We start from the raw sequence: 23,122 nt of genomic DNA, 5'->3' as shown, positions 1-23,122 counted from the left end.
GTCCAGGGCCACCTCCGATGAGGCCACGCCCCTCGAGCAGACGCCCCCCTCTGAGGCCCCGCCCCCCGTGGCCGGTGAACCGAGCCGGAGCCGAGCGGAGCCGAGAGCAGCCGGAGCCGAGCGGAGCCGAACGGAGCCGAGCCTCCCGGTGCCCGAACCCGTCCCGCCATGGCTGCCGAGGGCCCCGTTCCCGGCCCCGCCGGGTTCCAGTTCGCCATCGACCGCGGCGGGACCTTCACAGACGTGTTCGCTCGCTGCCCCGGCGGCCGCGTCCGCGTTCTCAAGCTGCTCTCCGAGGACCCGGCCTACGCAGACGCGCCCACCGAGGGCATCCGCCGCGTTCTGGAGGAGGTGCGGCCCCCGGAGCGCCCCGACGGCTCTGAAACAGCACCGGGAACCCCGGGACCCTTCTCCTGGGGCCCTCCCCTGCGACACTCCCAGGACCCCACCCCCCGGGACCCTTCCCTGGGACCCCTCCGGATCCCCGGGACCCCTTTGGGAGCCCCTCCGGACACTCCGGGACCACCCGGACCCCCGGCACCTCCCGGGACCCTCCAGAGGAGCTCCCCCGGGACACCCCCCCAGCACTTCCCCAGGGACCCCCGATGCCCCCTGACACCTCTTTGGGAACCCCTCAGGACCCCTCATGAAATTCTTGGACCCCCTCCCGGAATTCCCTCTGGGACACTCCTGGGACCACCCGGAACCCCGCAGGATCTCCCCCTACACCCTTCCCGCTGGGGTCCCCGGGAGACCCCCAGTGGTGCTGAGGGTCTGCAATGGTGCTGGGAGTCCCTGCGGCTCCTTGGGGCTGGGGATCCCGTGGCTCCATGGGGCTGAGGTTCCCTGGTGGCTCCGTGGGGCTGAGGTGCCTGTGCCGCAGGAGCTGGGGGTGCCGCTGCCCCGGGACCAGCCGCTGGACGCGGCCGGGATCGAGTGGATCCGGATGGGCACCACGGTGGCCACCAACGCGCTGCTGGAGCGCCGGGGCGAGCGCGTGGCGCTGCTGGTGACCCGCGGCTTCCGCCACCTCCTGCACATCGGCACCCAAGCGCGGCCGCGCATCTTCGACCTGGTGAGCCCCGCCGTGCCCCGCTGTGCGCCGCGCTCACCGGGCCGTGCACCGCGGCCCGCGTTCCCGTGCCCCCGCGTCCCCGCGTTCCTGTGCCCCCCCGTCCCCGTGTCCCCGTGCCCCCGCGCTCCACGGCACCGCCTGCAGCCGCACCGCTGTATCCCGTGACCCAGCCGTGGGGAAGCGTGTCCCCGTGTGACCCCAGCGCTGGCACGTCCCCGGGTGCCCACGGTGTGTCCTCTGCCCACTGCGGACGCCCTTGGTGCTGGTCCTGGGGGCGCTGCTGATGGTGCTGGGGGCTGCTGGGGCTGCTGGGGCTGGTGGCAGCGAGTCCCCGTGTCCCATGAGCGCCGCTGCGTTCAAGCCAGCACCAGCCGGGACCCAGCTGCCCCCGGCACGTTCCGCGGCCGCTGTGGCCCCCGCTGACATCCCCGTGTCCCTGTCGCTCCCTCGGCGCCGGTGCCGCTGGTGCCGCCCCGTGTCCCGCAGGCGGTGGCGGTGCCCGAGGTGCTGTACGAGGAGGTGATCGAGGTGGACGAGCGGCTCATCCCGCACCAGCCGCGCTGCCGCCTCCCGGGCACAGGCTCGCTCCCGGTGCTCCAAGGTACGGCCAGGCCCCGGGGAGGCGGTCCCGGCGCGGGGCCGCCCCTCACCCGTCCCCTGCTGTTCCCAGGATCCATGGGGGTGTCGCTGGTGCTGCAGCGGCCGCTGGAGCTCTCGGCGCTGCGGCGGGAGCTGGAGGGCGTGCGGGACCGCGGCATCCGCAGCCTGGCCGTGCTGCTGCTGCACTCCTACGCGTGAGGCGGGGGCGCCCGGAGGGGGCCGGGGGGCCCAGTGGTGTTTTGGGGGGCCCTGATGGGTTTGGAGGGATCCCTGGGGGGCTTTTCGGGCCCTGGGTGGGGGGCCCCAGGAGGATTTTTGAGGGGATGGGGGTTCCCATTGGGGTTTGGTGAGGTCCCCGTGCGGTTTGGAGGGGTCTGGTTGGGTTCTGGGGGTTCCAGTGAGTACTGGTGGAGTTTAGGGGTCTCTACTGGGGTTTTGGTGAGCCCTGGGATACTTTGGGGTCCCTGGTTGGGTCTCTGGTGGGGTTGGGGGGGTTCTGGTTGGGTGCAGGAGGCTCCTGGTGGGTACTGGTTTTGGGGCTCCCATTGGGGTTTGGGAGGCTCTGGTGGGTTCTGGGGTGTCCCCGGTGCCCATCGCGGTCCCTGCAGGTGGCCAGGCCATGAGCAGCGTGTGGCGGCGCTGGCGCAGGAGCTGGGCTTCGAGCACGTGTCACTGTCCTCGGCCGTGGCACCCATGGTGCGTGCGGTGCCGCGTGGCTTCACTGCCTGCGCTGACGCCTACCTGAGCCCCTGCATCCAGCGGTATCTGCGTGGCTTCCGCGCCGGCTTCCGGCACCACCTGCAAGTGAGGGCACAGGGACCCCCCAGGGACTCCCCTGCACACCCCCCTGTGATACCCCCCTGGGACCCCCCCTGGGACCCCCCTTGGGACACCCAGCAGGGCCATAGGCATCCTGTTACCCCCCTCCATGGGCAGCCATCACCCTGTGACCTCCCCATGGGCACTCATCAGATTGGGACCCTACTATGGGCACCCATTACCCATCACACCTCCATGGACATCTATCCAACTGGGACCCCCCCAGTAGCACCCATCCCACCATGACCACCTCGTTGGCACCCATCCCACCCTCCATGGCACCCATCACTCCCCATGAGCATTCATCACACTGCGACGCCCCATGGGCACATGTCACATTGGGACTCCACTACAGACACCTATTACCCATCATACCTCCATGGGTACCCATCCAATTGGGACCCCCCCATGGCACCCATCCCACCATGACACCCTATGAGACCCCATCCCACCCTATGGGCACCCATGCCCCCCCTGTGCAGGGGGTGCCGGTGCTGTTCATGCGCTCGGACGGGGGCCTCACGCCGATGGAGAAATTCTCCGGTGCCAGTTCCATCCTGTCGGGCCCGGCTGGTGGTGTCGTTGGCTACGCCATGACCACGTACGAGCACGGCAATGGGACACCCGTCATTGGCTTTGACATGGGAGGTGAGCCCATGTACCAGCACCCATGGGGGCCTTTGTGAGATGGGGTGGGCAAAGAGCCCCAAGGGTGCTTGATGGTGTCACCTCCAGTGGGGACGGTCACTGGTGCTGTCCCTCAGGCCTCGGTGTTGTTCAGTGTCTCCATTGATGGATGAGGGGTTCGAGGCACCTCAGGTGGCACCAGGCTGGGTGGGAGCATCTCCAGAGGGATCTGCCCAGGCAGGATCCATGGGATGAGGGTCAACAGGCAAAGTGCCGGGCCCTGTCCTTGGGCCACAACAGCCCCGTGGGACACTAAATCCTTAGGGAAGAGTGGCTGGAAAGTGCTCATGGAACAGGACCTGGGGTGGTGGAGCTGAACGTGCGCAGCCTGTGCCCATGGCAAGCACATCCTGGCTGTACCAGCACCAGTGCAGCAGCAGGGCCAGGGCAGGGACTGTGCCCCTGCAGGGGGCACTGGGGAGGCCGCCCCTCGAATCCTGTGTTCAGCTCTGGGCCCCTCACTGCAAGAGAGACATTGAGGGGCTGGAGCGGGGCCAGAGAAGGGCAATGGAGCTGGTGCAGGGCCTGGAGCACAGGGGTGATGGGGAAGGGCTGAGGGACCTGGGGGGTTCACATGGAGAAGAGAGGTGACACCTGGGGACATGGGTTAGTGGTGGCCTTGGCAGTGCTGGAGAGCAGTTGGACTGGGATGGCCTTAAAGGTCTCTTCCAACCTGACTGATCCTGTGCCTCCATGATTCCATGGCTCCATGGTTCCATGCTGCTCCCTCCGCAGGCACCTCCACTGACGTCAGCCGCTATGCTGGTGAGTACGAGCACGTCTTTGAGGCCACCACAGCCGGTGTCACCATCCAGGTGCCACAGCTCGACATCAACACGGTGGCGGCCGGTGGCGGCTCCCGGCTCTTCTTCAGGTGGGTGCTGGCCCCAGCGCCCATGAGTGCCATGGACATGACCATGGCCATGGACGAGCCTGGTTTGGTGGATCTGCCTCCTTGTGTCTCCTCTTCAGATCTGGGCTCTACGTGGTTGGCCCTGAGTCAGCGGGTGCCCACCCCGGTCCCGCTTGTTACCGCAAGGGTGAGCGTTGTGGGGACAGGGGGATGGGAATCGAATGGGAGGGGATAGGAGGAGGATGGGATTGGGAGAGGATGGAACCAGTGCTGTGCTCGCCACCCATCACCATTGTGGTTTAGGGGGTCCATTGACCATCACCGTTGTGGTTTATGGGGTCCATTGACCACCATCAAGGTTTAGGGGGTCCATTGACCATCACCGTTGTGGTTTATGGGGTCCATTGACCACCATCAAGGTTTAGGGGGGTCCATTGACCATCCCCATCATGTCCGTTGACCACCATCATGGTTTAGGGTGTCTTTTGACCATCCCCATCATGGTTTAGTGTATCCACTGACTAGCACCATCATGGTTTAGGGGGTCCATTGACCATCACTGATGCCAACCTCTGCCTCGGCCGACTCCTCCCTGAGTACTTCCCACGGATCTTCGGCCCTGGCGAGGACCAGCCCCTGTGCCGGGACACAGTGGCACGGGCGTTCCAAGCCATGGCCGCCGACATCGCTACCTTCACCGCCAGCACTGCTGGTGACACCGGTGACACCAATACCAATGACATCAGTGTCCCCACCACCCCCCGTGCCCTGCAGCGCCTGTCGGTGGAGGAGGTGGCCATGGGCTTCGTGCGTGTGGCCAATGAAGCCATGTGCCGGCCCATCCGCGCCCTCACGCAGGTTGGTGGCCATGGGAGGTGTTGGGGGTTCCTGGTGTTACTGGTGTCACCATGGGGTTTGTGTCCCCTGCCAGGCCCGAGGCCATGACACTGCCCGGCACGTGCTGGCGTGTTTCGGGGGTGCTGGGGGGCAACACGCGTGTGCCATTGCCCGTGCCCTTGGCATGAGCCGTGTCTTCATCCACAGGTACCTGCTGGGGGGGTGTGGAGACCCCCACTGCGTGACACGGGGGGGTTTGGGATGTCCCTGGTCCCCAGGTGGGTGGGTGGGATTGGAGGGTCCTGGTGCCCCTTGGAGATGGGTTGGGGTGTTCTGGTTCCACGTGGAGAAGGGGTGGGGGGTCCCTATGGAGATGGGGTTGGAGGGCTCCTGGATTCCCATGGAGATGGGGTTTGTGGGGTCCTGGTTTCCCAAAGTGGAGACCGTGGCTCTGTTTTGTGGTCCCCATGTCCTATGTTCCCATGCCCAGGCACAGTGGGGTGCTCTGGCTGGTTTTGGGGTGCTATTTCCCATATCCCCATGTCCCAGTCCCATGTCACCATGCAGGCACAGTAAGGTGGCCATGGCTGCTTTTGGGATGCCCATGGCTATGTTTTGGGGTTCCCTGTCCCCATGCAGGCACAACAGGGTTCTATAGCTGTTTTGGGGTGCCATGTCCCATGTCCCCCTGTCCTCCAGGGACAGTGGGCTGCTCTGGCTCTGTTTTGGGGTCCCTAAGGCTCTGTTTTGTGATGCCCCCCAGGCACAGCGGGCTGCTCTGGATGGGTTTGGGATGCTGTGGGTGGCTTTGGGGTGCCATATCCCGTGTCCCCCAGGCACAGCGGGCTGCTGTCAGCAGTGGGGCTGGCACTGGCTGATGTGGTGCACGAGGCACAGGCTCCCTGTGCCCTTCCCTATGCTCCCGACTCCTTCCCACACCTGGATCAGCGCATCCAGGAGCTGGAGCAGGAATGCCGGGATGTCCTGCAGGAGCAGGGCTTCAGCCTGTGAGCATGGGCACTGGGCACGGGGGGACAGGGGGATGGGATGGGGATGGGATGGGATGGATGGATGGACTTTGGGATCAGTGGAGATGATTGAAGATGGACGTGGGAATGGGAACATGGGGATGAGATGGAGATGGGGTGGCATACGATGATATTGGGATGATGTAGGGATATGGGGCTGGAGATGGGATGGGAATGGATGGAGATGGAGGTGGGATAGAGATAGGATGGAGATGGGGATAGGATGGAGGAGGGGATAGAGTTGAGTTCATGGGGAAGGGATCAGATGGGGATGGAGAGGGGAATCGAATGGGATGGAGATGGGATAGATGGGAACATGAGGATGGGGATGGGATTGAGGTGAACAGACATGGGATGGGAATGGAGATGGTGAGGGCATAGGGATGGGATAGGGATAGGGATGAGATAGGGACACGGCAATGGTGGCAGGAGGACAGGGCCGGGGACAGGGGTAACAGGGACAGGGACAGAGCTGGAGAGGCGTGACAGGGCTGTGTTGCAGGGAGCAGATCCACACGGAATCGTTCCTACACCTGCGCTATGAAGGCACCGACTGCGCCCTCATGTGCTCGGCCAAGGGGCACCCGGCTACCGCCGGCTCCTGCCGCGCTGGGGACTTCCTCAGCGCCTTCACCAGCCGGTGAGGCCCGAGTGGGACCCAGCGCAGTGCTGGGAACCGCATCCCAGTGCACGACCCACAGCCCGGCACCGGAATCGCCCTCTCAGCACCACAATCCCATCCCAGCGCTGTGATCCCGGCCCCAGCGCCACAATCCCTGTCCCAGTGCCGTGATCCCCATTCCCGTGCCAAGATCCTTGTCCCAGTGCCGCGATCCCCATCTCAGCACCTCAGTTCTTGCCCTGGTGCTGCAGTGCCCATCCCGGTGTCAAGATCCTTGTCCCAGTGCCGTGATCCCCTTCTTGCCCCCATGATCCCCCCCCTAGAGCCACGATTCCCATGTCAGAATCCCAGTCCCTGATCCCGTCATCCCGATCCCGTCCCGCCGCCTCTGCCGGTGCCGGTCCCGTCCCAGCTGCGCCCTCCGCAGGTACCGGCTGGAGTTCGGGTTCACGATCCCGGACCGGGCCGTGCTCGTGGATGACGTCCGAGTGCGCGGCACCGGCTCCAGCAGCAGCAGCGCCCGGAGCCCTCTGAGCCCCAGCGGGGAACCCCCCCCCGTGGAGACGGTGAGGACGGGGGGAACGGGGGGGAAGGGGGTCCGAGGGGACAGGGGAACTGGGGCAGGGAGATGGGGGCGACAGAGAGGGCTGGGGGGACCGGGGAATGGAGAGGGCAAGGGAGACCAAAGAGACCGGAGGGGAGAGGGGGGACAAGGAGGGACGGGAAGGACGGGGGGAAACAAGGGGGTTGGGGGTGACCGGAGGGTGACCGGGGCAACAGGGGAGGACTGGAGGAAAGAGGGGGGGAAGAGGAGGACTGGGGGAACAGGGGGTGACAGGGATGGAAGGGGGGACAGAGTAGAGCAGGGAAGATGGGGGGGACAAAGGACAGGGGCACAGGGGAAAAGGATGGAGGTAATGGGGGGAGGCTGTGGGGGATAGAGGGGACCGGGAGAGTCAGGGGGGACCCCGGGGACCAGGGGTGTCCGGTGGTGACCTGGGACCTCCCAGTGGTGACGTGCTGTGGGGGAGTCCCGCAGGTGACGCGGTGCTACTTCGAGGAGGGGTACATGGACACCCCCGTGTTCCTGCTGCAGGCGCTGGCCTGTGACCACAGCATCCCCGGGCCCGCCATCATCATCGACAACAACAGGTGGGGACCCCGGGGGGACAAAGGGGACCCCAGGGGACAGTGGGGACCGTGGGGGACAGCAGGATCCCCAGTGAGATCATGGGGACCCCAGGGAGACATTGGGGACCCCGAGGGATGGTGGGACCCCAGGGGACAGTGAGGACCAAGGAGCTGGTGGGGACCTTCAGAAGCCAGAAGGACCTCAGGGGCCAGTGGGGACCCCAAGGAGCTGGTGGGACACTGGGGAGCTGGTGGGAGCCCCATGAGGATGGTGGAACCCCAAGAAGCCAGGGGGACAGCCATGGTGGAACCCTGAGGAACTGCCTGGTTCCTGGGGAGCTGGTGGGACCTCAGGAGAACCCCAAGGAGCTGGTGGGGACCCAGGGCAGCCGCTGACCCTCAGCCTCCCACAGCACCATCGTGGTGGAGCCAGGCTGCACCGCCAGCATCACCCACTTCGGTGACATCTCCATCGCTGTGGGGTCGGTGGCCCCACGCCCCATCGGCCCCCAGCTCGACCCCGTGCAGCTCTCCATCTTCTCCCACCGTTTCATGAGCATCGCAGGTGTGGGGCAGGCGCAATGTGGGGCTGGGGGGGCACTGTGGGGCCGGTGGGGCTCCATGGGGCTCTATGGAGCAGGAGCTGGCTCCCGAGGGTCCCGTGTCCCCCACAGAGCAGATGGGCCGCATCCTGCAGCGCACGGCCATCTCCACCAACATCAAGGAGCGCCTGGACTTCTCCTGTGCGCTCTTCGGGCCAGATGGGGGGCTGGTGTCCAACGCGCCCCACATCCCCGTGCACCTTGGCGCCATGCAGGAGGCCGTCCAGTTCCAGGCACGGCTCTGGGACACCAGGGATGTGACAGGACCTTGGGGAGGCGGAAGGGCCAAGGGGAGCCAGTGCGAACCCTGGGGAGGTGGTGGGGGCACCAGGGAGCCAGAAGGACCCCAAAGAGCTTTTGAGTGCCTGGAGAGATGGCAGGACCCCAGGAAGATGGTGGGGACACTGGGGAGATGATGGGACCCCAAGGAGCTGGTGGGACCCCAGGCAGCTGATTGGGATCCCATGAAGCCAGAAGCACCCTGGGGAGCTGGAAATGTGGTGGGGATGGCGAGGACGTGGTGGTGAGGACGTGGTGGGGATGGTGGCGGCTCCGTGCTGCTGGTGGAGACACAGTGGGGATGCTATGGGGATGGTAGTGACAGGACAAGGGGTAATGGGTTCAAACTTAAACAGGGGAAGTTTAGATTGGATCTAAGGAAGAAATTCTTTACTGAGAGGGTGGTGAGGCACTGGAATGGGTTGCCCAGGGAGGTTGTGAATGCTCCATCCTTGGCGGTGTTCAAGGCCAGGTTGGATGAGGCCTTGGGTGGCATGGTTTAGTGTGAGGTGTCCCTGCCCATGGCAGGGGGGTTGGAACTGGATGATCTTAAGGTCCTTTCCAACCCTAACTATTCTATGATTCTATGGTGGGGATGGTGAGGACATGGTGGTGGTGCCGTGCTGCTGGTGGAGACACGGTGGGGATGCTATGGGGATGCTATGGGGATGACGAGGACATGGTGGTGGTGCTGTGCTGCTGGTGAAGACACGGTGGGAATGCTATGGGGATGGTGGGGATGGTGGGGACATGGTGGCAGTGCTGGGCTGCTGCTGGGACGCGCTGAGCCCTTGGAGGTGCCGCAACAGATCCGGAACCTGGGTGAGGACCTGCGGGATGGGGACGTGATCCTGAGCAACCACCCGTGTGCGGGGGGCAGCCACCTGCCCGACCTCACCGTCATCACCCCGGTGAGCGGGGACCTCCCCGGGCAGCCCTGGGACCCCCCCTGAGGCCCCCGGGACCCCCCCACTCACCCCCGGTGCTGCCCCAGGTCTTCTGGCCGGGCATCCCCAGCCCCGTGTTCTTCGTGGCCAACCGCGGGCACCACGCAGACATCGGCGGCAGCACCCCCGGCTCGATGCCCCCCCACTCCAAGACACTGCAGGAGGAAGGAGCCGTCTTCATCTCCTTCAAGCTGGTCAAGGACGGGGTGTTCCAGGAGGAGGGTGCGTCTGCGCCGGGGTCATGGGGACATGGTGGGGGCAATGGGAACACAGTGGGGGCTTGGTGGGGACAATGGGACGTGAGGATGTGATGGGGATGGTTGGGATGTGGTGGGGATGTGGTGGGGACGTGGTGCAAACAATAGTGACAGGGTGGGGACGTGATGGGAATGGTGGGGATGTGTGAGGATCGTTGGGATGTGGGAGGGACAATGGGGACATGGTGAGGACATGGTGAGGATGTAATGGGGACAATGGTGACACACTGGGGATGGTGGGAATGTGGTGAGTATGGTGGGGACACAGTGGGGACAATGGAGACACGGTGAGGATGTGGAAGGATGACGGATGTGGTGAGGATGATGCAGACATGGTGGGGAAGTGATGGGGATGTTGTGGGGTTGGTGGGGACAAGGGATGGTAGGGACATGCTAGGGATTATGGGGATGTGATCACACTGTGACGTGACACATGGCATTAACATGACACATGCCATTGACATGACACACACTGTGACGTGACACACACTGTGACGTGACACATGATCATGGGGACGTGGTGAGGACATGGTAGGGATGGTGGGCATGTGGTGGTGGCACGGTGGGGACACAGTAAGGATGGTGGGACAGCAGAGATGCAGTGAGGGTGGTGGGGACATGGTGGAGATGAAGGGGACATGATGAGGATGGTGCGGTGGGGACAGTGGGGGTGTGATGGGGGTAGCTGGGACATGGTGGTGACACTGGGGACATGATAGGGATGTGGTGGTGGAGTCGTGCCACGGCGGTGCGGTGATGCCAGCGGTGGGTGATGTGGTGCTGTCCCCACAGCGGTGGCTGCGGCGCTGCACGCCCCGGGGCAGGTCCCGGGCTGCAGTGGGACACGGAACCTGCGTGACAACGTGTCGGACCTGCGCGCGCAGGTGGCCGCCAACCGCGCGGGCGCTGAGCTGGTGACGACGCTGATCCGGCAGCACGGGCTGAGCACCGTGCAGGGCTACATGCGGCACGTGCAGGTGTGGGGGGGGCCACGTGCGGGATGTGGCACACACTGTGACATGGCACATACCATGATGTGACATACCCTGTGATGTGACACTCACCATTGGTATGATACATGCCGTTGACACGACACACAGTGTGACGTGACACATGGCATTAACATGACACATGCCATTGACGTGACACACACTGTGATGTGACACACACTGTGACGTGACACATGCCATTGACATGACACGACACCACACCTGCCATGGCACAACGTGACACCAGCTGTGACTTGACATGACACAATGCTCACCATCCCGTGACACAGTATCTGCCATGACATGACACCTGTTGTGACATGACATGGCATCACCATGATGTGACATCTGCCATGACAAGCCACAACATGCCATGACACAATGTGACATGACACGACGCAACACAACACCCGCCATGAAATGCCATGTCATGTCATGACATGACATGACATGCACTGTCTCATGACACAATACAACGTGCCACAACACAACGTGCCACAACATGACACAACACGTGACACGTGCCACATGTCACAGCTATGTCCCATGCCCTGTCGCTGCAGACCACAGTGGAGCACTGTGTGCAGGACTGACACATGACACATGGCACATGGCACACACATGTTTTCTGACACAGGACACAGTGGAGCACTGCGTTCAGGACATGTCACATGACACATGTCACATGTCACACGTCACACGTGTCTTCCCTGACGTAGGACACAGCGGAGCGCTGTGTTCGGGACATGACAAATGTCACATGACACATGTCACATGACACATGGTACATGTCGCATGGCACATGTGTGTTCCCTGATGCAGGACACAGCGGAGCACTGCATTTGGGACATGACACATGTCACATGACTCATGTCACATGACACATGTCATATGTCACACACATGTTCCTTGGCACAGGACACAGCGGAATGCTGCATTCGGGACATGACACATGTCACATGACACTTATCACATGCATGTTCCCTGACACAGGACACAGCAGAGCGCTGTGTTCGGGACATGACACATGTCACATGTCACTTGTCACATGTCACATGTCACACACGCGTTCCCTGGCACAGGACACAGCGGAGCGCTGCGTTCGGGACATGACACATGTCACATGTCACTTGTCACATGTCACATGTCACACACGCGTTCCCTGGCACAGGACACAGCGGAGCGCTGCGTTCGGGACATGCTCCGGGGCTTCTCCGTGCGCTGGGGCCCAGAGCTGGAGGCCGAGGACGGGCTGGACGATGGGAGCCGCCTGCGGCTGCGCGTGCGGCTGCAGCCCGAGGTGCGGGGGGGGTGCAGGGGGTTGGGAAGGACGTGGGGAGTGATTTGGATGCTTGGGGTTTTGGGGTGCTCGAGCGGGGGTTGGGAGGATGCAGAGGTGTTTTCATGGTGGGGTTTGGGGCAGTTTATGGTGGGTTTGGGGCAATGAGGGGTGTTTGGGGGTGTTTGGGATCGCCCCTGTCCTCAGGGCAAGGCGGTGTTCAATGTCTCAGGTTTTGGGGGTATTTGGGGGCTGTTTTGTGGAGGTTTGTGTGTATTTTGGTGCGGTTTGGCTGCATCTTTGTGTATTTAGTGTGAGGTGTCCCTGCCCATGGCAGGGTGGTTGGAACTGGATGATCTTAAGGTCTTTACCAACGCTAACTCTTCAATGAGTCTATGATTTTGGGGTGGTTTGGGTGTATCTGTGTGTATTTTGGGGTGGTTTGGGTGCATCTTGTGTATTTTGGGGTGGTTTGGGTGTATCTGTGTGTATTTTGGGATGGTTTGGGTCTATCTGTGTGTATTTTGGGATGGTTTGGGTGTATCTGTGTGTATTTTGGGGTGGTTTGGGTGTATCTGTGTGTATTTTGGGGTGGTTTAGGTGTATCTGTGTGTATTTTGGGGTGGTTTGGGTGCATCTTGTGTATTTTGGGGTGGTTTGGGTGCATCTTGTGTATTTTGGGATGGTTTGGGTGTATCTGTGTGTATTTTGGGGTGGTTTGGGTGTATCTGTGTGTATTTTGGGATGGTTTGGGTCTATCTGTGTGTATTTTGGGATGGTTTGGGTGTATCTGTGTATTTTGGGATGGTTTGGGTGTATCTGTGTGTATTTTGGGGTGGTTTGGGTGTATCTGTGTGTATTTTGGGGTGGTTTGGGTGCATCTTGTGTATTTTGGGGTGGTTTGGGTCTATCTGTGTGTATTTTGGGATGGTTTGGGTGTATCTGTGTGTATTTTGGGGTGGTTTGGGTGCATCTTGTGTATTTTGGGATGGTTTGGGTGTATCTGTGTGTATTTTGGGGTGGTTTGGGTGTATCTGTGTGTATTTTGGGATGGTTTGGGTCTATCTGTGTGTATTTTGGGATGGTTTGGGTCTATCTGTGTGTATTTTGGGATGGTTTGGGTGTATCTGTGTGTATTTTGGGGTGGTTTGGGTGTATCTGTGTGTATTTTGGGGTGGTTTGGGTGCATCTTGTGTATTTTGGGGTGGTTTGGGTCTATCTGTGTGTATTTTGGGATGGTTTGGGTCTATCTGTGTGTATTTTGGGGTGGTTTGGGTGTATCTGTGTGTATTTTGGGATGGTTTGGGTGTATCTGTGTGTATTTTGGGATGGTTTGGGTCTATCTGTGTGTATTTTTGGGTGGTTTGGGTGTATCTGTGTGTATTTTGGGGTGGTTTGGGTCTATCTGTGTGTATTTTGGGGTGGTTTGGGTGTATCTGTGTGTATTTTGGGGTGGTTTGGGTGCATCTGTGTGCATTTGGGTGCACTTTGCCCCAGGGCAGCGCAGTGTTTGATTTCTCGGGCACGGGCCCCGAGGTGCTGGGCAACTGGAATGCGCCGCGCGCCGTCACCCTGGCTGCCATCATCTACTGCCTGCGCTGCATGGTGGGGCAGGACCTGCCCCTCAACCAGGTGTGTGAGGGGGCCTGGGTGAGATCCCCCATGTGAGACCCTCCCCAGTGCGGGACCCCCAAGGCTGAGGGATCCCCCATACACCCCATAGGAGCCCAGGCAGGAGCTGTGGGTTCTGCCAGCCCCGTGCTGGCCCCAGGGGATGAGGGACTTGGAGCGGGGGGGTCCTGGGCCCCGTTCCCCTGGTGGGGGGGTCCTGGGACCCCACTCCCATGGGTGTGGGTCTGGGCACTACTCCCAGAGGGGGGGTCTCGGGTGGGTGCTGACTGCGCCCCCCAGGGGTGCCTGGCCCCTGTGCGTGTGATCATCCCCAAGGGCTCCATCCTGGACCCCTCGCCCGAGGCCGCCGTGGTGGGGGGCAACGTCCTCACCTCTCAGCGCGTGGTGGACGTCATCTTCAAGGCCTTTGGGGTGTGCGCTGCGTCCCAGGTACGGGCTGGGGGCAGTGGGGTCTGGGGGGAATGGGAGCGATGAGGACAATGGGGGGGCGATGAGGGACCGGGGGGAATGGGGGCAATGGGGGGCAATGGTGGTCTGGGGTGCAGGGGGGGTAATGAGTGGTGATGGGGGCAATGGAGGACTAAGGGCAATAGGAGGCAACGGGGAACCAGGGGGCAATGGTGGGAGTGAGGTAAATGGGGGTCCAAGGGGTTGGGGGGTTTCAGGGAGCTGGGGGCCCAAGTGTCCTGGGTGTTGGGAATAAAGGGTCCCGGAGGTCCTGGGTGCTGAGATTGAGCTTTCAGGGGGTCCTGAGTGCTGCAGCCTGAGGTCCTGGGGGTCTGGGGTGCCAGAGGTCTTGAGGATCCCAGGTATTGGAGGTTGGGGGTCCCATGGTGCTGGGGTCTGGGGTCCTGGGGTGCTGAGGCTCACGGTGCCGGTGTCTCACGGTGCCGGTGTCTCACGGCGCGGCCCCTCCCAGGGCTGTATGAACAACGTCACCTTCGGCACCGCCCACTCCGGTTACTACGAGACGGTGGCGGGCGGTGCCGGGGCAGGCCCTGGCTGGCACGGCCGCAGCGGGGTGCACACGCACATGACCAACACCCGCATCACCGACCCCGAGATCCTCGAGCAGCGGTGAGGGGCGAGGGGGCCCCGGCAGGGCCTGGGGGGTCCAGGGGGCGCCGGGCGGTGTCGGGGGTCTGTGGGTGCCGGGGGGTACCAGGGGTGCAGGGGGCGCTGTGGGCGCTGGGGGGCGCTGGGGAGCACTGGAGCTGGCCGCGCTGCCCCGCAGGTACCCGGTGGTGCTGCAGCGCTTCGGGCTGCGGCCGGGCTCGGGCGGCGCCGGGCGCTGGCGCGGCGGGGACGGCCTGGTCCGGGAGCTGCTGTTCCGGGAGCGGCTGGAGCTGGCGGTGCTGAGCGAGCGGCGCGTGCTGCGGCCCTACGGGCTCTGCGGTGAGAGCGCGGGGACGGGGGCACGGGGGGCACGGGGCTGGCACCGGCTGGCAGGAGCCAACAATGGCACCCATGGACCAGTACGGACCGATGTGGGCCAACAATGGCACCCATGGACCGGTACGGACCGATGTGAGCCAACAATGGCACCCATGGACCGGTACGGACCAATGTGAGCCAACAATGGCACCCATGGACCGGTACGGACCGATGTGAGCCAACAATGGCACCCATGGACCGGTACGGACCGATGTGGGCCAACAATGGCACCCATGGACCGGTACGGACCGATGTGGGCCAACCATGGCACCCATGGACCGGTACGGACCGATGTGGGCCAACAATGGCACCCATGGACCGGTACGGACCGATGTGGGCCAACAATGGCACCCATGGACCGGTACGGACCGATGTGAGCCAACAATGGCACCCATGGACCGGTACGGACCGATGTGGGCCAACCATGGCACCCATGGACCGGTACGGACCGATGTGGGCCAACAATGGCACCCATGGACCGGTACGGACCGATGTGGGCCAACAATGGCACCCATGGACCGGTACGGACCGATGTGGGCCAACAATGGCACCCATGGACCGGTACGGACCGATGTGAGCCAACAATGGCACCCATGGACCGGTACGGACCGATGTGGGCCAACAATGGCACCCATGGACCGGTACGGACCGATGTGGGCCAACAATGGCACCCATGGACCGGTACGGACCGATGTGGGCCAACAATGGCACCCATGGACCGGTACGGACCGATGTGGGCCAACAATGGCACCACGTGAACCCCCATGACTCCCATAACCCCCATCTCTCCCTCAGGGGGCAGCCCCGGAGCCCCAGGCCTGAACCTGCTGCTGCGCCGCGACGGGAGAACCATCAACCTGGGGGGCAAGAGCTCCGTGTCAGTGGAGCCGGGGGTGAGTGCAGGGACACCCCTTACATCACCCTATAGACCCCATAGAGACCCTATAGGGACCCATAGATACCCCATAGACCACCACACCCCCCTCACGGATCCCTCCATAGCTCCCCTAGATCCCTCACAGCCTCCATAGCCCCCATTTCCCCCCTGACCCCTGCTCCCCCATAGGACGTTTTCCGCCTCCTGACCCCCGGTGGTGGCGGCTTCGGAGCCCCCAAGGATGGGGCCGGGGATGGGGCTGAGGACGCAGCCGGGGACAGAGGCCGGGGGGATGCCCCAGTGCCACCGCCCCCCCCCAGCTTCACCGAGCGTGGCAGCGTCTTCGAGTACCGGCGGGTGCAGGAGAGTGTCTGAGGGGCAGCCCCACAGCACACCCCATGGGCAGCCCCACAGCACACGGCACACCCCATGGGCAGCCCCACAGCACAAAGCACACCCCATGGGCAGCCCCACAGCACACCCCATGGGCAGCCCCACAGCACACCCCATGGGCAGCCCCACAGCACAAAGCACACCCCATGGGCAGCCCCACAGCACACCCCATGGGCAGCCCCACAGCACAAAGCACACCCCATGGGCAGCCCCACAGCACACCCCATGGGCAGCCCCACAGCACAAAGCACACCCCATGGGCAGCCCCACAGCACACCCCATGGGCAGCCCCACAGCACAAAGCACACCCCATGGGCAGCCCCACAGCACACGGCACACCCCATGGGCAGCCCCACAGCACAAAGCACACCCCATGGGCTGCCCCACAGCACAAAGCACACCCCATGGGCAGCCCCACAGCACAAAGCACACCCCATGGGCAGCCCCACAGCACAAAGCACACCCCATGGGCAGCCCCACAGCACACGGCACACCCCATGGGCAGCCCCACAGCACAAAGCACACCCCATGGGCTGCCCCACAGCACAAAGCACACCCCATGGGCTGCCCCACAGCACACGGCACACCCCATGGGCAGCCCCACAGCACAAAGCACACCCCATGGCCAGCCCCACAGCACAAAGCACACCCCATGGGCTGCCCCACAGCACACCCATGGGCAGCCCCACAGCACACAGCACACCCCATGGGCAGCCCCACAGCACAAAGCACACCCCATGGCCAGCCCCCAGCCCCAGAGGTACACATCCCATGGGGCAGCCCCCCACAAGGTACGCACAGCCCCTAGGGCAATCCCCCAACCCCAAATGCATATATCCCATGGCGCAGCCCCTCAGCCCTAGATATGCACAATCCTATAGGGCAGCCCCCAACCCCAAGTAGCACCCTTTTGATCTTAGCTATGCACACTCCATGGGGCATCCCCCGAGCTCCCTTCACACACACCCCATAGGGCAGCTTCCCTCACTACACACACTCTATGGGGCAGCCCCCCAACTCTAGATACGCACAATTCACGTGGCAGACACCAACCCCAACGCACACCCCATAGGGCAGCTTCCCTCCCTGCACACACTCCCTGTGGGGCAGCCCCCAACCCTAGATAGGCACAGTCAATAGGGCAGCCCCCCAAGTAGCATACCCTTGATCGTAGCTATGCACACTCCATGGGGCAGATCCCAGCTCCCTTCACCCTCTATGAGGCAGTTCCCCAACTCCAGCTATGCACTCCCCAAAGCAGAGGGGACCAAGGGTCACCCTGTCATGGGGCAGAGCTCAGGGTCCTGCTGTGGGGCAGGCTCTGCCCTATAGCTCCATAGCTTCCAATGCTTCTGCCTTGAAGCATATGGGGACCCCCACCCAGCACCCCTCAAATGTGCAGGCTCAGCCCCATCAGTGTGGGTCTCCATCTGCCCCATTGATCCCAGCTTGGTGCCTTCTAATAAAGGATTCAGACCTGCCCATGGCCGTGTGTGTGATGGGGGTCCCTGTCCCAGTGATGGGGGGCAGCCCCAATTGCTTTGGGGCTGGGGCAGCACTTGGACCTTTATGATAAAACTGGCTGGAGCCAGGTCAATGCCAGATCAATGTCTCAACAATGCCCCATCAATTCCGGACCAATGCCAGATTGGTGCCAGATCAATGCCCCATCAATACAACATCAATGCCGGATCAGTGCTGGATCAATGCCGGATCAGTGCTGGATCAATGTCAGATCAGTGCTGGATCAATGCCGGATCAGTGCTGGATCAATGTCAGATCAATGCTGGATCAATGCCAGATTGGTCCCAGATCAGTGCCATATTGGTAGCAGATCACTGCTGGATCAATGCAAGATCAGTGTCAGATTGGTGCTGGGTCAATGTCAAATCAATGCTGGATCAATGCTGGATTGCTGCTGGATCAATGCCCCATCAATACTGGATCAATGTAGGATCAATGTCAGACCATATACCAGATTGCTTCCAGATTAATGCTGGATCAATGCTGAATTGGTCCCAGATCAATGCTGGATAGGTGCCGGATCAATGCTGGATTGGTGCCTTACTGGGGCTGGATCAATGCTGGACTGGGGCTGGATCAGTGCTGAGTCAGTACCAGATCAATGCCCCATCAATACTGGATCAATGCTGGATCAGTGCTGGATTGGTCCCAGATCAACACTGGATCAATACTGAACCAGTGCTGGATCACTGCTGGATTGATGCTGGATCAGTGCCAGATCGGTGCCACGATGGTGCCGGGTCAGTGTCAGATCACTGCCAGATCCGTGCTGGATTGGTCCCAGATCAACACTGAATCAATACTGAGTCAGTGCTGGATCACTGCTGGATTGATGTCGGATTGGTGCTGGATCTGTGCTGGATCCGTGTTGGATTGGTGGCACAGGGACACCAACACCATGTCCTGGTCACCCCCTGTCCTGGTGTCCCCATGTCCCAGTGTCCTGGTGTCCCGGTGTCCCCATGTGCCGGTGTCAGGGTGCGCCGGGGCCCACGTGGAGGCTCAGGGCCACGGGCAGGTGATCGGAGCACGTGGCCAAGCGGGTGATGAAGGAGACGGTGGCGACATCCTGGGAGACAGGAGACGGGGGGGTCACGGGGGGGTCTCCGGGGTCTCGGGGTGCCCCCCCCATTGCGGCGCTCACCGTGGGCAGCCGCGGCCGGAACACGGCGTAATCCAGGCGCCGGCCCCGCCACGGGCCCGGGAATGCGGGGTCCGGGTGCCCTGAGGCCAGGATTGGACCCGCCAGGAACCGGCAGCGACCACCGGGAGAGGAGAGAGTCCTGCGGGGACAGGGGCGAGCAGTGAGGGGGGCGCAGGGGGGACAGCGTGGGATGGGGGCCCCGTGGCACTGGTCAGCAATGGATGGGGACAGTCTGGAGTGAGGGAAGTGCGGCACCAGGGCACAGTGGCACTAGCGCACGGTGGCACCGGGATGCTCTGGCATGAAGACACCAGGGGATGGGGGACTTGGGATGAGGAATGTGGCAGGACGGGGGCACCATGGGATGGGGACAAGGTGGAATGGGGACATGGGGACACCATGGCAGAGGGAAACAGTGGCATAGGGACATGATGGAATGGGGACATGGTGACTTGACAACATGGTAGCACAAGGACATGGTGGCACAGGGACCCCATGGCACAGGGACCCCATGGCACAGGGACTCAATGACGCAGGGATGGGGACCCCCCCCAGGGCCGTGATGGCCTTTCACCATGTCTCCTTCCTGTCACCTCTTCATCTTCTCCGGGGTGGACACGGACTCTTCATAGATCTCCAGGTAGTTGAGGAGAGTGCCTGGGAACAGGGGATATGGGGGACATAAGGATATGGGGGTACATGGACACAGGGATGGGGACAGATGGAGATGAGGACAGGAATGGTGCCAGGCCCAGGCCAGGCCATGACCCAGAGCCACAGTGTGTCCCTGGCTGGTGACAGGGGATGCCCAGTCCCACCTATGGCCCAGGGCTCATCCTGCCCCGGTCCCTGGCGACACGGGTCCTGGTACAGCTCAAAGAGCTGGTGCCGCTGGTTGAGCTGGTCAGCTGCGGGCAGGGACACAGACAGGGTCACCCCCATGAACACCTTGTGCCCTATGTGCCCTCACATCCCTCAGTCCCCATATCACACATCCACATGTCCCTATGTCCCATATCACCATATTCCCATGTCCCATATCCCCATATTCCCATATCCCCATGGCCCTATGTCCTCATATCATATCCCCATATTCCCATGACCCATGTCCCATATCCCCATATTCCCATATCCCCATATTTCCATATCCCAATATCCTGTATGTCCCCATGTTCCCCCATATCCCTATATCCCCTATCCCCATGTCCCATACCCCCATATCTCCATGTCCCCATATCCCTGTATCCCCATGTCCCAATATCCCCTATGTCCCCATGTTCCCCCATATCCCCATGTCCCCACATCCCCATATCCCCATGTCCCATATCCCCATATCGTCCTGTCCCCACGTCCCCCGTCCCCGTGTCCCCACCGCGGGAGCAGTTGTCAAAGTTGAGGTCCCCGCAGAGGACGTCGAAGGCCACCACGTCCCCGCTCTGCTCCTGCTCCCGCTGGAACTGCTGCAGCCACCGCAGCGCCAGCGTCAGCTGCGCGTCCCGAACGGCGCCGTCCCCTGCGGCACACGGGGACATGGAACCGGTGCCGCCCCCCGCGGCCCGCCTCTGTCCCCGCTGTCCCCCGCTCACCGGCCGGCGCCTGCAGGTGCGTGCAGCCGATGTACCCGACGATGCGGCGGTGCCGCGCCGACCCGAGCTGCACCTGCGGGACACGACAGCCTCAGAGGGGACCCGGCACCGCGGCGGGACCCGGCTGGAGCAGGCACCGCGGGACCCGGCGCTCACCTGGGCCATCAGCAGCCCCTTGTCGGCCATCGCGTCCTCACGGGCGCCGTTGGGGAAGCTGCGAAAGGCGGCGGCCAGAACCGGGAAGCGGCTGGCGAGGAACAAGCCGCTGCCGAGCAGCCGCAGCCGCCCGCGGCGCAGCCCCCCCGTGCCCACCTCCGAGATAACGTGCGGGAAAACGCGGCCGAGCCGGCGGCGGAGACACGCGGCGGCCGCGGCGTCGAACACCTCCTGCAGGCAAAGGACGTCGGCGTCCGGCGGGAAGAGCTCGGAGAGCGGCGGCTCCGGCTCCGGTTCCGGCGTCTCCATCATCGGCGTCTCCATCATCGGCTCCTCCACCTCTGGCATCTCCACGGCCACGCTGCGCTCGGTGCGCAGGGTCCCGCCGTAGCCGTTGGCTCCGCGGTGCCGCGGCTCCACCAGGCCGGCGCGGTCGCTGTCGGGGTCCGGTGCCGCCGGCACGAGGCGCCGGGCGATGTCCGCGGCGCGTTGCGGCGTCTGCCCCAGGTTGCTGAACTTGGCCAAGCCGCTGGGCAGGAGGCAGAGGTTGGCGCTGACGAAGGTGAAGGTCCGGGGCTGCCGCAGGTCCCACGGCTCCGCCGGCGGCGCCGCGGCCGTGCGCTGGTAAAGGAAGGGGCTCCGCGCCGCCTGCAGCGGCAGCCACAGCAGCAGCCCCAGCGCCGTGACGGGCAGCGAAAGCAGCAGCAGCACCGCGAGCACCGGCCCCGCCAGCGCCCAAGCGATGCAACCGCGGCAGCAACCGCACGGGCCCCGCCGCCGCCGCAGCTCCGCCGTCGTGGGCCGAAGGTCCAGGAGCCGGTTGAGGGCCCAGAAGCCGGGAGCCAGCAGCGCCCGAGCCACGGCGTCCAGAGCCGCCAGCGCGGGGCTGCGGAACGGGGCCTCCGGCAGCGGCATCGCGGGGGGGGCGCTCAGCGCGGGGTCCCCGCCGCAGCCGCTGACACCTGCGGGACACGGACCCGCGTTGGGACGGAGCGGCCGCAGCCGGAGCCGCCACCGCGGGTGCCTCCTCGCCCCCTGCGTCCCCCGTGAGCGCCCCAAGCGCCTCCGGGTGGGACGGAAGCACCGGAGGGGGGCGGGGGGCGCGGAACAAACAGAGCCCGAGCCCCTGCAGCGGCACCGGCACCCACAGAGACACCGGCACCGGGGAGCCTCCGTCCGGCCGCGGGAGCCGGGAAGGGGCTGAGCCGCGGCGGCGCCAGGACTGGCCCGACGGGTTCCGGGCACCTGCGGGGAGCAGGACCCGGCGCCACGGGCGAAACCACCGCGTCTGCCCCGGCACCGCCGGCTGTGCCAGTGAGTCCTGAGCGAGGCTTCCCGAGTCCTGCCTGAGCCCGAGTCCTGCCTGAGCCCGAGTCCTGCCTGACCCTGAGTCCTGCCTGAGTACAAGTCCTGCCCAAGTCCTGCCTGAGTCCTGCCTGAGCCCGAGTCTAACCTCAGCTTGGGTCCTACTCGGATCCTGCCAAGTACTGCCTGAGCCCGAGTCCTGCCTAAGCTTGAGTCCTGTCTGAGTCCTGTCTGAGTCCTGCCCAAGTCTAACCTGACCCTACCTGAGTCTTGCCCAAGTCTTGGGCCCTGCCCAAGTCCTGAGTCCTGCTCCAGCCTAAGTCCTGCCTGAGCCTTGTCTGAGTCCTGCCCTCCTGCGCCCACTTCCAGCATGGGATGGTGCTGGGCACTGGAGATGCTGGGGTCACTGGGAATGCTGGGGCTGCTCCAGCCCAGCCCAGGTCCCAGCACACGCAGTCGCTTGGTGCTGTGTTGGCTGGTGGTGTCTGCGGCTTGGCACCAACCTTAGCTCTGTCCCTGCTGCTGCCATGGGGCTGGGGCACAGACATGGGGCTGGTTCCCACCTCACTGACCCCAGCATGACCCTGGCACAGCTCTGGCAGGGCTCTGGCACGGCCCCAGCACGCTTCTGGCACGACTCTGGCACAGTTCCTGCCCCATGGTCCCTGCTCCACGGTGCTGGCACAGTTCCGAAGGACTCAGCCCAGGGCCTGGCACTTCCCAGTGGCTCCCGCATCCCACGGGAAGGTCAATCACTGTCACGGGAGTGTGACTGTGCGGGGAGCGGCCCCCGCGGTGCCAGGGTCACCGTGAGCCATGGACAGACGGGTGCAGGCAGCGCCCGCAGACACCGCGGAGCCGGCAGAGCCGGTGGGGCTGAACACGAAGCAGGAGCAGGAACAGGGAGCAGGGAACGGGGAAAAGCAGGCAGCAGTCATTGTTCTCACAGGACTGACGTGGGCATTGTGCAGGCAGCAGAACCAGCACTGACCCATTGCCCCACGGTGCAGGCAGCAAGAAGAGGCATTGACCCATTGCCCAACGGTGCAGGCAGCAGGAAGAGGCA

General features: G+C 63.4%; 2 protein-coding genes across 2 annotated transcripts; one reads left to right on the top strand and one right to left on the bottom strand.

The window, feature by feature from the left end:
* Positions 1-132: 132 nt before the first annotated feature.
* Positions 133-16,323, top strand: OPLAH (5-oxoprolinase, ATP-hydrolysing; the record flags this gene model as incomplete). Its single annotated transcript, XM_080609781.1, has 25 exons — positions 133-351; positions 884-1,075; positions 1,562-1,869; positions 2,284-2,479; positions 2,977-3,142; positions 3,917-4,055; positions 4,154-4,221; positions 4,576-4,892; positions 4,966-5,078; positions 5,708-5,878; positions 6,402-6,539; positions 6,949-7,087; positions 7,561-7,673; positions 8,066-8,217; positions 8,327-8,487; positions 9,343-9,444; positions 9,528-9,702; positions 10,530-10,714; positions 11,898-12,026; positions 13,503-13,637; positions 13,917-14,066; positions 14,557-14,714; positions 14,872-15,032; positions 15,867-15,964; positions 16,138-16,323. Exons 1-25 carry the CDS (start codon positions 169-171, stop codon positions 16,321-16,323), a joined length of 4,035 nt encoding a protein of 1,344 aa, XP_080465907.1. The 5' UTR covers positions 133-168.
* A 2,515-nt stretch (positions 16,324-18,838) lies between these two features.
* Positions 18,839-22,428, bottom strand: LOC308217071 (sphingomyelin phosphodiesterase 5-like; the record flags this gene model as incomplete). Its single annotated transcript, XM_080609780.1, has 6 exons — positions 18,839-19,148; positions 19,603-19,666; positions 19,828-19,917; positions 20,382-20,522; positions 20,596-20,668; positions 20,752-22,428. 6 exons carry the CDS (start codon positions 22,426-22,428, stop codon positions 18,839-18,841), a joined length of 2,355 nt encoding a protein of 784 aa, XP_080465906.1.
* Between the last annotated feature and the right edge of the window lie 694 nt (positions 22,429-23,122).

This window comes from Psittacula echo, assembly GCF_963264785.1.
Source record: "Psittacula echo genome assembly, chromosome: 2".
Taxonomy (NCBI): domain Eukaryota; kingdom Metazoa; phylum Chordata; class Aves; order Psittaciformes; family Psittacidae; genus Psittacula; species Psittacula echo.
Note: the sequence above shows the minus strand (reverse complement) of the source record. Positions and strands in the feature narration are given on the sequence as shown.